The 15,286-nt window shown below is 49.1% G+C and overlaps 3 protein-coding genes across 29 annotated transcripts in view; 1 reads left to right on the top strand and 2 right to left on the bottom strand.

Moving 5' to 3' along the window:
- Window positions 1-2,102, bottom strand: part of GGNBP2 (gametogenetin binding protein 2) — a 46,427-nt gene extending 44,325 nt beyond the window's left edge. The window contains exons 1-2 of one of the 6 annotated variants that reach the window (XM_001173664.6): window positions 955-2,102; window positions 223-421 (exon numbers count right to left, since the gene is read on the bottom strand). In XM_001173664.6, coding sequence (XP_001173664.2) covers window positions 223-315 — 93 coding nt within the window. In that variant the 5' untranslated portion in view covers window positions 316-421; window positions 955-2,102. The remainder of the gene's footprint in view (window positions 1-222; window positions 422-954) is intronic. The other 5 variants (XM_009432363.3, XM_054670011.2, XM_054670010.2 and 2 more) reach the window with 5 other exon arrangements.
- A 4,686-nt stretch (window positions 2,103-6,788) lies between these two features.
- Window positions 6,789-11,091, bottom strand: PIGW (phosphatidylinositol glycan anchor biosynthesis class W). Of its 3 annotated transcripts, none has more exons than XM_003315509.6 (2): window positions 11,010-11,091; window positions 6,789-8,984 (listed from the first exon to the last, which is right to left on the bottom strand). In XM_003315509.6, exon 2 carries the CDS (start codon window positions 8,974-8,976, stop codon window positions 7,462-7,464), a length of 1,515 nt encoding a protein of 504 aa, XP_003315557.1. In that variant the 5' UTR covers window positions 8,977-8,984; window positions 11,010-11,091; the 3' UTR covers window positions 6,789-7,461. The 3 variants fall into 3 exon arrangements, with proteins under 3 accessions (XP_003315557.1, XP_009430645.1, XP_009430644.1); XM_009432370.5 differs by lacking the exon at window positions 11,010-11,091 and adding an exon at window positions 10,493-10,575; XM_009432369.5 differs by lacking the exon at window positions 11,010-11,091 and adding an exon at window positions 10,476-10,564.
- A 93-nt stretch (window positions 11,092-11,184) lies between these two features.
- MYO19 (myosin XIX) overlaps window positions 11,185-15,286 on the top strand; it is a 39,049-nt gene continuing 34,947 nt past the window's right edge. For 7 of the 20 annotated variants that reach the window (XM_063798688.1, XM_063798689.1, XM_016931961.2 and 4 more), the window contains exons 1-3: window positions 11,185-11,324; window positions 11,985-12,136; window positions 13,417-13,571. Coding sequence is in view for 10 of the 20 variants with exons in the window: in XM_016931961.2 (XP_016787450.2) it covers window positions 13,560-13,571 (12 nt within the window). In the remaining 10 variants the exon portion in view is untranslated. Of the gene's footprint in view, window positions 11,325-11,984; window positions 12,137-13,416; window positions 13,572-13,696; window positions 13,781-14,228; window positions 14,431-15,286 lie in introns of those variants that run through there. The other 13 variants (XM_063798676.1, XM_016931964.3, XM_063798678.1 and 10 more) reach the window with 5 other exon arrangements.

Here is a 15,286-nt window from a genome sequence, read left to right on the forward strand (position 1 = left end):
CTGGAGAGAGGGAGTGCGTACGGAGCTCTGGGCTTGGGGCCGACAGAGGTTACCGAGCCACCCACTGCAAAGGCGAGTTTGTGGGGCCTGCTGAAGAGAAGGCCTCGCCTAGGAGTTGCAACACACTCTTTCTCCAGTGCGCAGCGCTCGGCCTGGGGGAGGGGGAGGAGGGGAAACAGCTGCCAGGGGAGCGGCGGGCCCAGCCCGGCCCGGCCCGCTCACCGTCAGGGTGTCGTCTATGTAGAGGGGAATCTGCCTCCTCTCGAAGGGGAACTCCTCCTCCCCGTCCCTGCACACTGCCACGAGTCGCGCCATCGTCCCCGACGCTGCCGTTGCCACCGTCACCACCTCCTCCCAGCTGCCGCCGCCGCCGCCGCTGCTGTTTCTGCCGCCGCCGCTGCCGCCTCCTCCCAGCTCCTGCCTGCAACAGCCAAACCCCGCGAGCGTAAGCACCCGCCGCTGCGCAGCACATTCGCCACGGGGGGCAGGGAGCGGAGCGGGAGGGTACGGGAGAGCCGGGCTGCGTTTCCCATCACCCGATTCCACACACGCTCAGCCAATCAGCGCCCAGCGCCGCCGGGACCCGCCCCCCCCCCCCCCCCCCCCTCGCGCCGCGCTCCCTCCCTCTCTCCCGCCCGCCCGCCCGCCCGCCGGCCTCCAGTCAGGGTCCAAAGGAGAGGCGGAAGGGACCGGCCTGCCGGGGGCTTCCCCGCCCGCCGCAGGAGTCCCGGCCCCAGGACCCCACCCCTGGCCTGGGCCCCGCAGCCTGTTCCCCGCCGCCCGCCGCCCGGGTGCCCTCTGCCCCCAACTGACCCCTTCTCCCCGCTTCTGGGCGCACCCCGCCCAGTCGCCCAGGACTGCAGTTGCCCAGCGCGACCCCGCCCCTGGGAGGGATCGACCCCGCAGCGGCTCTGCGGTGTCCAGGGAAAGGGGAGGCTCAGACCCTTTCCTCACCCTTCTCGGAGGAGGCTGTCGGTTCTGACCTTCACCGTTTTCGTGGTCGCCTCGCTAACTCCCACCTCTGCTCCCTGTTACTGGCTGACGAGGCCCGCGTCAGGGCCGGCCTGGGCGGGAGCGCAGCTCCGAATGTCGTTTCCTCTCCGGGCAGTCAGCCGCTCGCGCCGCGGGGAGTGGAAGAGGGAGGGCGGGGGACAAGGGGAAGGTGGGGCCGGGCGGGGTCGGGCGCCGGGCGGGACCCACGTCCTCTCGCGAGACTGGGGCCGGCCGCGCTGGGGACCCCGCTGGAGAAATTTGCGCCCAGAGGGTGCGGGGCCGCCCTGGCCGTCCCGCCCGTGGGCCCGGCGCCCTTCTCGGAGCCCAGCCATTCCGCTAGACCCGAACTAGGACTGGTAGGAGGGGTGATCGGCCCAACCTCAGGCCCCAGCCGCGGGCCGGGAAGGCTTCCCCACGGACGAGGGGCAAGCCCCTCGACGTCAGGGTGTCGTCTATGTAGAGGGGAATCTGCCTCCTCTCAAAGGGGAATTCTTTCAGCGAGTCAAGCCCGTCTGATTCGGGGCTGACTCAGGGCAGAGGCCCAGAGAGGACCTGTATAGGTTGCGAGAAGTCGAGATCAGAGGGGGCGGAAGGCAGTGAGAAAAGGGAGACGAGCATCGGGGGGTGAGAGACAAACTCAGGTCTGGCTCTTGGCCCTTGACGCCACTGAATTCGCGTCCCACGGTGGGAAGAGGAGAAAAGGGCCCTGACACCGCGGCTCGCCAGGGGCCCGCTGCGTAGCTGCATCCCGATCCCGCTGAGGGGACAGCAAATAGTGAAGTGCTGACAGCTTGTGGTTGTCGTTACACTGGAAGGAAATAGAAAACCGGACAGTGGTGTGTGTGTGTGCGTCTTGGCCAAAGGAACTTCTTGGGCTGGGTTAATGTGAGCAGGTACTCCTTTGGGCGAAGTACTGGCACTGGCCAACGGCCTTTCCCTCTGGCCGTCTCCGAGGAAGCAGAGCTGCTGTGAAGACAGTTCCTCTCGCCACCGTGTGTTCACTTCTGACCTTGAAGGTTTTGGAGGTCTGTTGTGAAGATATTTAGCCTATGAAAGTCCTGGTAATCTGAAGGACAGATCAATTTACTGCTCTATTTCCTGGAGCTGTGATACGTTTAAAAAAAGTATTTTGGGTCGGGCATGGTGGCTCACGCCTGTAATCCCAGCACTTTGGGAGGCCGAGGTGGGTGGATCATCTGAGGGTCAGGAGTTTGAGACCAGCCTGACCAATATGATGAAACCCCCGTCTCTACTAAAAATACAAAAATTAGCCGGGCGTGGTGGCATGTACCTGTAATCCCAGCTACTAGGGAGGCTGAGACAGGACAATCACTTGAACCCGGGAGGCGGAGGTTGCAGTGAGCCCAGATCGCGCCATTGCACTGCAGCCTGGGCAACAAGAGCGAAACTCCATCTCAAAACAAAATAAACAAAGTATTTTGGTTATCACATGGAGTCTTAGAGATTCACAACAAATAACCCATAGTGCACCCTTAGCCATGTTGACTTAGTACATTGTGTGGTCATTGTTAGGGTCGGTGACATAATAAACGAAGAACCATTGTTCATTCCCGAAGGTGTGATTACCCGGCAAATATTTATGTCTTCTGGGCCGGGGTCATGGCTCACGCCGGTAATCCCAGCACTTTAGGAGGCGAGGTGGGTGGATTACTTGAGGTCAGGAGTTCGAGACTGGCCTGACCAACATGGTGAAACCCAGTCTCTACTAAAAATACAAAATTAGCCGAGCGTGGTGGCGCACGCCTGTTATCCCAGCTACTCGGGAGGCTGAGGCAAGAGAATCGCTTGAACCCGGGAGGCAGACGTTGCAATGATCCGAGATCGCGCCATTGTGCTCCGGCCTGGGCGACAAGAGTGAAACTACGTCTCAAAAAAAAATTTTTTTTATGTCTTCTGGCCATGTTAGCAGAGTAGAAGAGTGAGTATTAGCTTGAATCTAATACGTATGTATGATGTTCATATACATAGCCAAAATTTGGACATTTTTAGAGAATCTTGCGTTTTATGTAAAAAACAAAACAAAAACAAACCAGGACGGGGGGCGGCGGCTAACACCTGTAATCCCAAGACTTTGGGAGGCCAAGGCGGGCGGGTCACTTGAGGTCAGGAGTTCGAGACGAGCCTGGGCAACATGGAGAAAACCTGTCTCTACTAAAAATACAAAAATCAGCTGGGCGTGGTGGCGAGCACTTTTAACCCCAGCTACTCGGGAGGCTGAGGCAGAAGAATCGCTTGAACTGGGAAGGCGGAAGTTGCAGTGAGCCAAGATACTGTGGCCTTCAGTATCTAGAGGTGCTCCTATAGTGGTACATCAATTAATGTACCCACTTTAAACCTTTTTTTTTTTTTAAGACGGAGTCTCACTCTGTCGCCCAGGCTGGAGTGCAGTGGCGCCATCTCGGCTCACTGCAAGCTCCGCCTCCCGGGTTCATGCCATTCTCCTGCCTCAGCCTCCCGAGTAGCTGGGACTACAGGCGCCTGCCACCACGCTCAGCTAATTTTTTGTATTTTTATTAGAGACGGGGTTTCATCGTGTCAGCCAGGATGGTCTTGATCTCCTGACCTCTTGATCCGCCCACCTCGGCCTCCCAAAGTGCTGGGATTACAGGCGTGAGCCAACGTGCCCAGCCTAAACCTTTTAGACTTCATTAGGATTCTGGTTGGTAAAGAACATTAAAAATGACAAGCTCATTATATAGGTGCTAGTTTTAATTACTTTGACTACTGAACACACGCCAGGTACTAACAAAGAAGGGAGTATTCACCCTGGGGATTTAAATCTGTGAAAAGGTAGTAAAACACATATATAAAACATAATAAAATGAAATCCCAAAGGTCTCTTTCCATCTGAGCTTACTTTCCCTAATTTGGGTTTGTCTCTTAGGTCCACTGGGCATACTTAGTATCTTTGGACAAATAGGAATTCAATGAAAACGTATTCTTAAAGGCGAAAAAGGTGGATTTGCTAGGTAAGTTGCTGTTTCTCAAGGAGGTAGCCTGGGTGCTATAAATCCAATCCAATCTAATCTAATCTAGTACCATACAATATAATACAATCGATACAATAAAATCAATATCCCAAGGAAAACGCTTAGAAAATTATTTCATGGCAAAATAATTTTTCAAAGTTTTCACTGTGCATCTTCCTGGTTTTAGAGTAGGCACTTATTTTTATTTTCACTATTGCTCTATTTTTAGCCATAACCACCAGTACTGCAGCAAATATTTCTTGAGAATTATCCTATGTACTTTAAAATGAGAAGTATCTGCTTTTAGAGAGCAAACCTCTAATTGACGAAATATATAATTGCTACATTAAAAGACAGTTGTCTGTTGCCTATTATTTCATTTTGATATTGGCATTGTGAAATGCAAGTTCAAAGGATTTGAAAGGCCAGGAAAGTAAAGGCAATCAACAGCAGAACACATTTTGCTGGTACCTAATAAAGAACAGTTGGAGGGACGGAGCTGTAATAAATTATCAGCAAAATACCATTCTTTTTCTTAGGTCCAAATGTGTGAGACGCTAGCCACAAAATGCAGGCATAAATGAGATCTATCTGTTCTCCAGGCTACCTAGGTTTAAAAAAAATGAAAAGTACCAAGGTATTCCTTATTATGTCTTAGCTTCATAGACTATATTTAAACTCCTAGGGAGGAACATAAGGTTCTTGTATGATTTATATAAATACATTGGACATTTATGCTCAATAAAAATAAAACTGGTTGTCATCTTTGGCACACAAGAGCTACTGGGGCACGTGTAGTAGACATCCCCAGTTTATAATTGTGTAAAATTAAAATTGGCCGGGTGCGGTGGCTCGCACCTGTAATCCCAGCACTTTGGGAGGCCGAGGCGGGCGGATCACGAGGTCAGGAGATCCAGACCATCTTGGCTAACGGTGAAACCCCGTCTCTAATACAAATACAAAAAATCAGCCGGGCGTGGTGGCGGGCACCTGTAGTCCCAGCTACTCGGGAGGCAGAGGCAGGAGATTGTGCCACTGCACTCTAGCCTGGGCAACAGAGCAAGACTGCGCCTCAAAAAAAAAAAATTAAAATTATGGGAGTCACTTTCTGAAGGGCATAGATAGGCTGAGGTCCTGGACAGATTATGTTCTTCTTACTCCTCACTTTGTTACCTTTCCCTCTCCTCTGCCCTCAAAAATTGATAGTTGCAAGGAAAATGATAGTTGATTAGAAGACTTTTTGTTGTTTCATTATAATAACCACAGTTTTATGTGGTAAGACAATCTATGGCCACAGAATGTTATTTAAATTACCATAGTGACCTAAATCTGAGGATCTGTGGATTGGGTTTTCTTTTTCATGAGCTGACACTGGGAAGTTCTGTTTTATCTGTCAAAAATAAACACACCTGGTTGGGTGCAGTGGCTCATGCCTATATCCCAGCACTTTGGGAGACCAAGGTGGGCGGATCACTTGAGGACAGGAGTTCGAGACTGGCCTGGCCAACATGGTGAAACCTCATCTCTACTAAAAATACAAAAATTAGCCAGGCGAAGTGGCGTGTGCCTGTAATCCCAGCTCCTCGGGAGGCTGAGGCAGAAGAATTGCTTGAACCTGGGAGGCGGAGGTTGTAGTGAACCAAGACTGTGCCACTGCACTCCAGCCTGGGAGACAGAGCAAGACTCCATCTCAAAAAAAAAAAAAAGACAGTAGAATATTAAACGCCATTATAGGCCAGGATCACGACGCCTGTAATCCCAGCACTTTGGGAGGCTGTGATGGGAGGATCATGTGAAGCCAGGAATTTGAGACCAGCCTGGGCAACCCCATCTCTATTTTTTAAAGATTTAAATTAAATTAAACCTTAATTTAGCCATAGTTTTATTAAATTACACTGGGTACTTGATGACTTTCATCTTTCTTATTGGTTCTCCTTTCCCTTAGCATGGTAGGTGAGGATGCCTGATGTGGCCCCTGCCTGCCTCTCCAGCTCTCTGCCCATGCTCTTCCTTCTTCTGTGTTCAGCCTTCTTTCAATTCCATTATGTGCTTGGTGCCCTCCCAACGTAGGACTTTTGCTGAGGGAGTCATCCATCTATAATGTTCTCTGCCATTTGCCCCCCAGCCCCCAGACACATAAGACTTTATAACTCCTCATCCCACTAATCAGCTCTAGCTCAAAAAAAAAAAAAAAAAAAAATCTGTGGGGAAAACTTGACTCCTTACTAGGTCAGTTCTTGATTTGACACTCTTGACAACCTATGCTTTTTCTTCATAACTTAGCATTTCACAATAGATTTTTAATGTCTGTTTCCTCCACTAGATTGCAAGCTCTGAGTTATCAGGAAATTTGTGCTGTGCTTCTTAAATCCCTAGCATAGGGTAGGCTAAAAGATGAATTAATCCCAAAGCAAAACTTTTGTCTCGTAATTATTATGTGTATAAGCTATAATATAACATCCAATTCAGTCTATTTTTTTTGTAGACAGGGTCTCACTATGTTTCCCAGGATGGTCTTGAACTCCTGGGCCCAAGCAATCCTCCCACCTCAGCCTCCCAAAGTGCTAGGATTACAGGCGTGAGTCACCATGCCCAGCCTTCCATCTATTCTTTGGTGCATTTAACTGTCTGACTTCATAGTATTTAAGTAATTTATTTTATTTTTAAAATTTTTCTTTTTATATCCACCCATCTGCACACTGGAGTGTTTGATTTTAAACACTTGCTTCTTAGTCCTAGGTTTTATTCAAAAATTTAAATTGAGCAATAAACAAGTATTGACAATCCACAGTTCACACTGAAATGTCAACATAAACATTTCATTTTATATTTATTGTAAAAGCAATATACAGTAAAAATACAGAATAGCATAAGGTTACATTAAGATGGAAAGTAAAAATTTTCCTCCCCCCACCCCAACAGTCTTTCAATGTCACAACTATAAAGTTTCTTTAAAATACTACTTAATACATTCTAACAAGTCAAAAGGCTTTGTTTCTTCTTGGTTTTATTGTTGAGATACACTAAAATATTAAGCATTGGCCCAGTGTGGTGACTCACACCTGTAATCCCAGCACTTTGGGAGGCCAAGGTGGGTGTTATCACTTGAGTTCAGGAGTTTGAGACCAGCCTGGCCAATATGGCAAAACCCCATCTCTACTAAAAATATAAAAATTAGCTGGGCATGGTGGTACATGCCTACAGTGCCAGCTACTCAGGAGGCTGAGGCAGGAGAATTGCTTGAACCCGGGAGGTGGAGGTTGCAGTGAGCTGAGATGGCACCACTACACTCCAGCCTGGGTAACAGAGCGAGACTCTGTCTCAAAAAAAAAAATAATTAAGCATCACTGCTGTTTAGATGACTGAAACTATTTTATAATAAAATATGGTTAACACTGTTGCCAAAAGCACAATTTCTTTACAATTAATATTCCTCATTAAATATTGCCCAAATACTTATATATCCTACTCCTGCTGATCACCAAAATTGTATAGTCTTATCTTGCAAATATAGTACATATACAATTAAACAGTTGGAAAACATATAGAGATTGACCACAAATAAGGCCCACAAGGTACTGCTGTGTAATGTATCTACCATCAGGTTGATCAGGCCAGTTGTTATATTTGACAGCAAGAAAAATATTAACTGTTTTCTGTTTAGAGCTGTGATTAAACAAAGACTGGGTTCCATTCTTTCAGCTTCAGGGACTAGAGATTGTGAATGCTTTTTATTTGTAACAGGTGACTGGATAAGTTTCCAAGAACATGGTACTAGAGCTCCTTTAATTAGAAATTTGGCAAAACTCAAAATTATATCACCCAGTAATAAACTACTAAGAAGGATCAGGCTAGAAGCAACTATCCAAATACAAAAGGCTAAATTTGCCATTCTTCGAGATACTGCTTCTACATTTACTTGAACTACGTAAAGAGATATGAAGAGGCTAATAGCTGCCAGTAAAAGAAAACAGGCTACTTTTATCAAGTCTTTGATATGCGATCGGTTCTTATGCACATATAACCCTGTTTGCACACCAGCCATGTGTATTGCCACATACCCCAGGGTAGAGATTATTCCTTCGCGGTTGGCATTTAATAGACCAACCCGTGTGCCACTACCATCAGTGCCATATAATATTAACCTCTTCAGTGAGGTAAAGTCAAGGGCTAACTGGTATAATACAGTAATGCCGAGGGCAATAATCCAGGACTTATTTAGGGGAAAAATAATCAACAGCAGTGGTGTTATCAATTTCACAACTATTATGGTAAAGAAAAAGTTCCAGTGAACTCCATACTCAGTTAAATGTTCCTGATAGCCTATTGATTTTATAATGGCTAATCGTCCGATTCCTAGGAAGACTAATGGCCAAACAGAGTACAATGAGTTTGTAAAGTAATGCAATTTGGACCCTTCCATATATTTTCTCCTCCTGACCTCTAGACAAACCATTGCAGACCCAAAAACAAAGCCACCTACTCCAAAATCCATTGCTCCTGTCCCATAGAGCTCAGTTTTGGCAAATCTTCTGGGAAAAAGTGGGAAGTCCACGGCCAAAATAGCAATAGCAGTAAATGCACTGGTAATTACACGGAAACAGGAGATGGCTGGAATGTATTCTGATTCTAGACTGATGTTCAAGAATTTTTCAAGGATTTTTAGGAAAGGCAGTCTGGCATAGCAGGTCCTCCTTCGGTATATTTGATACAACAGCCCTGCCCCAAAGATAATTACACCGAGAAGCTCAAGGAGGATAAATGAAGCCCAAATGGTCAAAGTGGCTACCATGGGAACTATTAGGACAACAAAGTCAATGAGGAATCTAGTTTTCCAGGTAGGTGAAAAAGAACACAAGTACTGTGAGAAAATGATCAGGAACCCTCTGCACAGGATACAGAATGCAGGAAAGCACAATCCCTGGGTGATTTCCAGCACGGTGGTTCCATTGAGGTTACTGACAAAAGCTTCCTTCATCTGCTTTTCAGACATTTTTCTTCCTGTGAAAACAAGAGCAAAGGAATGGATTTGTGAAAAGCAGCATTCTTGTGTAATTAGCATACCTGGCTTAATTTTACTCTTATTACTAGATTTCAGAGCAGAACTTTGGGCCCTAATGAGTTCACCTAGGATTTGTGATTCCCCTTCCAAGGATTGTGGGAAGAAGCTTAACACTAATGTGTTCAGATAGAAATGTCATACTAATAATATGAAATTATTGGTTACAAAGCTTCAGCTATTCCCTGTACAAGACAGACTCACAAAGAAAGTGAATTTGGGGCCAGGCGCGGTGGCTCACACCTGTAATCCTAGCACTTTGGGAGGCCAAGGTGGGAGGATCACCTGAGGTCAGGAGTTCGAGACCAGCCTAGTCAACATGGTGAAAGCCCGTCTCTACTAAAAATACAAAAATTAGCCAGGCGTGATGGCACCCGCCTGTAATCCCAGCTACTTTAGAGGCTGAGGCAGGAGAATCGGTTGAACCGGGGAAGCAGAGGTTGGAGTGAGCCATTGCACTCCAGCCTGGGCCACAGAGTGAGACTCCATCTCAAAAAAAAAAAAAAAAAAAAAAGGAAAAGAAAAAGCAAAGGAAAAGAGAGCAAATTTGGGATATAAACTCTGAGAATGGCATCATAGGCAGATGGGAATTTCTATTATGGAGCACAGTACGTATCATGAAGATTCTTTGATGCAAATTGAATAGGATTTACTAATGACCTTAAAGCAAATTCAAAGGCTAGGGGCCAAGTACATTTTGAAGTTGGGGGCCTTGGTTCCAGTTCAGAGCCTCTCCAAACCTACTGCCTCGGTACAAAACGTGACCCCTGCAGTGATTTCTGGATCCCCAGGCTGCTCCTTTCCTCATTTACAGACAGCTATGTTTTCAGGTTAGGATGGAAGTAGGTACGGTGAGTGCATTAAGAATGGATGTATAGCACATACTAGTGTTAGTTGCTCTTTTATTAAGGGTTGTAAAACACCTCTGAATGCCACACATCATTGTCTGAAAAACGGCATACTGGAAGAACACATTTGTTGGTTAAACATGAACCTAGAGTTTCTCAGTGTACCATGAGCTGAATAAGTAAGTGAATGCATGCGTGCATTACAGCCTGTCTGGAACCTGTGACAATATCTCACAGTAACCAACTCAAATCAGTTGACCATTAAAAATAAAAGTCCTAGCCGAGAGAAGTGGCTCATGCCTGCAATCCTAGCGCTTTGGGAGGAGAGAGGATCGCTTAAGGCCAGGAGTGGAAAAAAAAAAAAAAAAGAAAAATTAAAAATTAGCTGAGCGTGGTGGTGCGCGCCTGTAATGCCAGGCTGAGGCGGGAGGATCGCTTGAGCCCAGAGGTGGAAGGCAGCAGTGAGCCGAGATCGCGCCACTGCACTCCTACCTGGGCGACAGAGCGAGACTCCGTCTCTTAAAAAATAAACATAAAAATAAAAAGTCTTTTTCCTAACAGACGCCCGACCTGGCCGCGACCTACCCGTATACCTCACGTACTCCAAATGGTGCCGGCGCCCCCAGCAGACAGTCTACGTGGGAAGGGCCGCCGGACTCCCGCTCCACCCGCCAAACCACGCGGGAACCAGCCGCTTCCGCCTCCCGCGCGGCACTTCCGGCCGACGCAGGCAGCTGGCACTTCCGGGCCGGCCGATTCCGCGCGTCTCCGCCCATCATGGCGCTCGTCCCAGTGTCCCGTGGGCTACCCACTCCTGTCATGTCCTTTGGGCTGGTGCAGGCCAGATCTTCTAGGGCCGTAGCCCTGAGAGGAGCGCCTGGAGAGGAAACGGCGCGCCATGCACCTCACACGGCCCCTCAGACCTCACGTCGAGGCCCTATCAGGGTAATGGTGTCCGCCGGACTCGCACAAGACTCCGCCGCGGCGACCTCTACTGAAAGACCCCCAGTCCTGGGGTCGCCCGAAGGCCCAGGAAACCGTGCTTCCTCGCTTCTCCCCCAGAACGTGGGAAGCTGCCGCTTTACCCTCATTTTACCCCAGGGTCGCAAAACATCTCACCGTAGTTGAAGCCCGCGAGCCGGACCAGGCGTCCCGGCCAAGCCACGTGCGCCCCCAGCGCCGCGAATGCGCACCCCGCCCCGCAAGTGCGCGCCCCGCCCCTGGGGAGGAGCCGGCCGACCCCCGGCCACTTAGCCAGTGCCGCAGCCGACGGGGTGCGGTTCGGCGGTCCCAGGTTCTTCTCTTCACTGCACGCTCTTGCCACTCTTCTTTTCTCTCCTGCCCGTGTTCTTCCTGCCGCCTGACCTGGCCCGCCCGCCTTTCCAGTCTGGCCGGGCGGGGGCCTGAAGCACGGCGGCTCGGGCCGTGGGACCGGTGAGTGTCAACCAGAGCCTATATCTGAAGCCCTTCAGACGCGGAAGGGGCTTGGGAGGCCAGTTTGCCCCGCAGCGGTGAGGAAGAAGTAGGCGTCTCCACCTCCCCTTCCAAAGCGCCGTTTCCCTCCTTTTTGCCTTTTCCTTTTGACCCTTTTGTGTCTCACGAGGGGGTAGCCCAGCTCTTGGCTCTTGCTTGAAACAAGTCTTTCTTGATCACCCTCCACCTTTCCACCTGGCCGGCAGGGGGCGGCCTGGGTGGGGAGAGGGTCCTTGCTCCACTCTTCGCCCAGCTGAGGACCCCGGGAGGGGGCGGCTGGTCCCGGGAGGTGTCAGGGCAGCTGCGTCCTTGGCTGGGGTCACGTCCACCTTCCTGGGAAGGACATACTCTCCCCGTGCCAGGTGCTTCCGGAACGGCATCCCAGCCCTGAGTTTGCGGCACGACGCCCGGACCTTGAGTCCCCGGTTCCCGCCGGGAACCTGGGGGCGGAGCCAGCTGGACTGATAAGACCCTTACCCAGCGCTTCTCAGCGTCTGCCCTCCCACTGTCCTCCATGCCTAGAAAGAAACTGAGTCTGAGAAGGAGGGACTGGTGATCAGGTTGCCACTTGCCTTGATTCGATGTTCCATTTACTCATTACCGTCTCCCTTCTGCCCACAGTGGTCACACCCTTTCCAGAAATTCTTGGCTGGTAACCGCGAAACCGACTGGAGCAGGAGCTGGGAGAACTGGAGAAAACTGCTCTAATCTCACTTGACTCCAGCTAGGAGCTGATGCTGCATCGTAATAACATTTGCAGAGCGCTTTCACAGGTATTAGCCCCTTTAACGCTTCATTTAGCCCCGTGAGATCTGGATATTATCACTCCGTTTTGTAAACGAGGAAACAGAGTGAGGCTTAGTTCTTGGGTTCTGTGCCAGGGGCCTTGGGTTTTGGATTCAAACCCCAAACCTGTTGTGCTGCCCCTCTGGACCTATTGCTTGAGATGAGTTCCCAGTTGAAAGAGCTTTGTTCTCTGGAGCCCTCTGCATGGCTGTCCCTTGGATGGGGTACAGTCAGTGTCCAGGGTCAGGATCTTCTAGGGCTGTAGCACCACACCTTTCCTGGTCCAGCACGGTCCTGATACCTGTTTCCGCCTCAATTGTCCTTTTTCCAGCTTTTATGGAAGTCCCTATCCCTGGGTTCTTTAAAGACTTGATGTATTCAGAGCCTCAAGAAAGTCTCCACCAGGGTTAATCCATTGCAGGCACGCTTCACCCTCAGCCTCATCTCTCCTTGCTAGGGGTGGTGCCAGGGCCTAGAAAATTCCAAGTCTGAGGGTCACTTAACCATTCTTCAAAGATTGGCTTAGGCCCAGCCTCACAACACCCCACCTCCCAGATGGATTCAGCTCCCTGAAATCCTCACCTTCTTGAAGTTGACACTGGACCATTCACCTGATTAGCGCTCCCAAATGGATCATCAACCCTTAGTCGTAGTGCTAACAGTGTTTATCCTCTGAGTGAATACTCAGATTCGTACTTTGTGTGGTGCTGTCAAACCATGACCTCATTGACCTTCACAACCACTCCTTATGAGGCAGATTTAACTGTCCCCATTTTCAAGGTAAGAAATTGAGGTAGGTGATGTGCCTGACCCAGGATCACACACCCAGTGAGTGGTTGAACTATGATATAAACTACCACACCACACCTTTCCTGGAGCAGCAAGAGATGACTCCAGCCTCTCCTCCCCACCAACGACTGGCTACACTGAAATAGGATATTTCTGTCTAATGTAGAGGATAGGGCACAAGGCTTCTCTGTCTCCCCAGTGTCTTACTTCTCCTCCATGGCACACTGACCCAGAGGGTTTGCAGCCCCACCCCAACCCAAACCCTAACCCTGTAATAAAACTGGCCCAGGGAGCCTCTGAGGCTCTCATAAAAGTTTCCCTGTCTCCTAATTGGCAAGGGAAAGGACAGGCCCACTCTCCGCCCAGGCCTGCCTTGCATCTCATTTTGGTTGCTTCTGCTAGGTGGGAAGGAGTGAGTGAGTCACCCCAGAAAAGCCTTCACCTGTGTGTGGTCCTTGTCTTCTCTCTCATGCCACAGGCCCTGGAGTGACTTGTCTGAGATTCCTCCAGAACTGAGCCCTTTGTTGGAACCATACCCCAGCCCATGGTCCCATGACTAGGTGGATAGTACTCCTTGTACCTCCTGCAACCCAGAACCCTGGCTGACCACTTTGAAGGAGGATGCTCCAGCAGGTAAAACCTCAACCTTAGATAACCCAGGCCCTCAAGCACCTGCAGCATCTGTTGCTAGCCCTAACCTGGAAGGAAGGGAAAGCCCCCTTAAAGGTCTCTTTTCTCTCCTCAAATTGTCTCTCCAGTGCCTTTTACTCATCATCAAGAAACTCTTCCTGATACCTAATTTGAATCTGTCTTGTGGTTTTTAGCTCCTTTCTTTGGGACAGGTAAGGTGGGATGGGTAAGGGAATCCTTAGGGCACTTTGGGGATTCTGCAGAGGAAGTCCTGAGAGATGTCCCTGCCACCTGAATTGTTGAGGCATAGTAGAAGCCTGGGGCTTCCAAGAGGATGTGTTCCTTGAAGCTAAACCTTAAAGAACTAGAAAGAATTAGCCACTTGGAGAAGGAAAATAAGCACTCCAGGCAAAGAGGTCAGCCTGTGCAGAAATGTAGGAGACTATGAGGAAATATAGAAGGATTCTAATGAGTGGATCATGGGTTACATGATCCCCATGTCTCTGCCTCTCTGAAAAGGCTACTGTTGCCCCAGGCCTGTAGGATTCCAAATCACCTTTTACAGTGGAGCTCTATCTCATACCCATATCATCCTTCATGTGTAACTCTTGGTCCTGAGAGAGTGCCAGTACTTATTTGCTGACTTTTTATTTTACCAAGTGTTGCCAGGCACTGGGCTGAGGCAGATGTTGAGGTTGGTGCTTGCCCTCAAGGAGCTCAGAGTCTAGTGGAGTCTTGGGTAGGTAAGTGCCTGACCTCAGCAAGGTAGCAGCCAGGTGTGGGGCCTGCCAGCATCAAGGGAGCCATAGTAGACACCGCAGCTTGACCTTCCAGCCATATGGCTCCTGGAACAGGTTTGAAGGTAAGAAGTGCGCAAAACAGTTAACTGCTCTGGGCTTTTTTCTTGCTTATTTTTAAACTTTTTTTTTCTCTTATTTAAAAAAAAAGGTATATCAATACAATGGAATAAAGCAAGTTACACAAAAATATAATGCTTTTCAATGTTTTTAAAGTATGTAGGGGAAAAAACCTATGATATTCTCTAAAATATTGGTTATTTCTGGGTAGTATGATTATGGATTTTTATGCTCCTTTTGCTTATCTCTATTTTCCAATTTTTTTTTTTTTTTTTTTTTTTTGAGATGGAGTCTCACCCTGTCATCCAGGCTGGAGTGTAGTGGCTTGATCTTGGCTCACTGCAACCTCCGCCTCCCAGGTTCATGCTATTCTCCTTCCTCAGCCTCCCCAGTAGTTGGGACTACTGGCGCTGGCCACCACGCCTGGCTAATTTTTTGTATTTTTTAGTAGAGATGGGGTTTCACCGTGTTAGCCAGGATGGTCTCGATCTCCTGACCTCGTGATCCACCCACCTTGGCCTCCCAAAGTGCTGGGACTACAGGCGTGAGCCACCGTGCCCGGCCTCCAAATTTTTTTAAATAATTTTTGTTTATTTATTTATTTTTATTTTAGAGATGGAGTCTCACTCTGTTGACAAGGCTGGTCTCAAACTCCTGACCTCAGGTGATCCGTCTGCCTCAGCCTCCCAAAGTGCTTTTACAGGGGTGAGCCACCGCACCCAGCCATGAGACCCTGTCTCTTAAATAAATAAATAAATAAATAAGGCCAGGCACGGTGGCTCATGCCTGTAATCCCAATACTTTGGGAGGTCGAGGCGGGCAGATCACCTGAGGCCAGGAGTTCGAGACCAGTCTGGCCAA

This window comes from Pan troglodytes, chromosome 19 (assembly GCF_028858775.2).
Source record: "Pan troglodytes isolate AG18354 chromosome 19, NHGRI_mPanTro3-v2.0_pri, whole genome shotgun sequence".
Taxonomy (NCBI): domain Eukaryota; kingdom Metazoa; phylum Chordata; class Mammalia; order Primates; family Hominidae; genus Pan; species Pan troglodytes.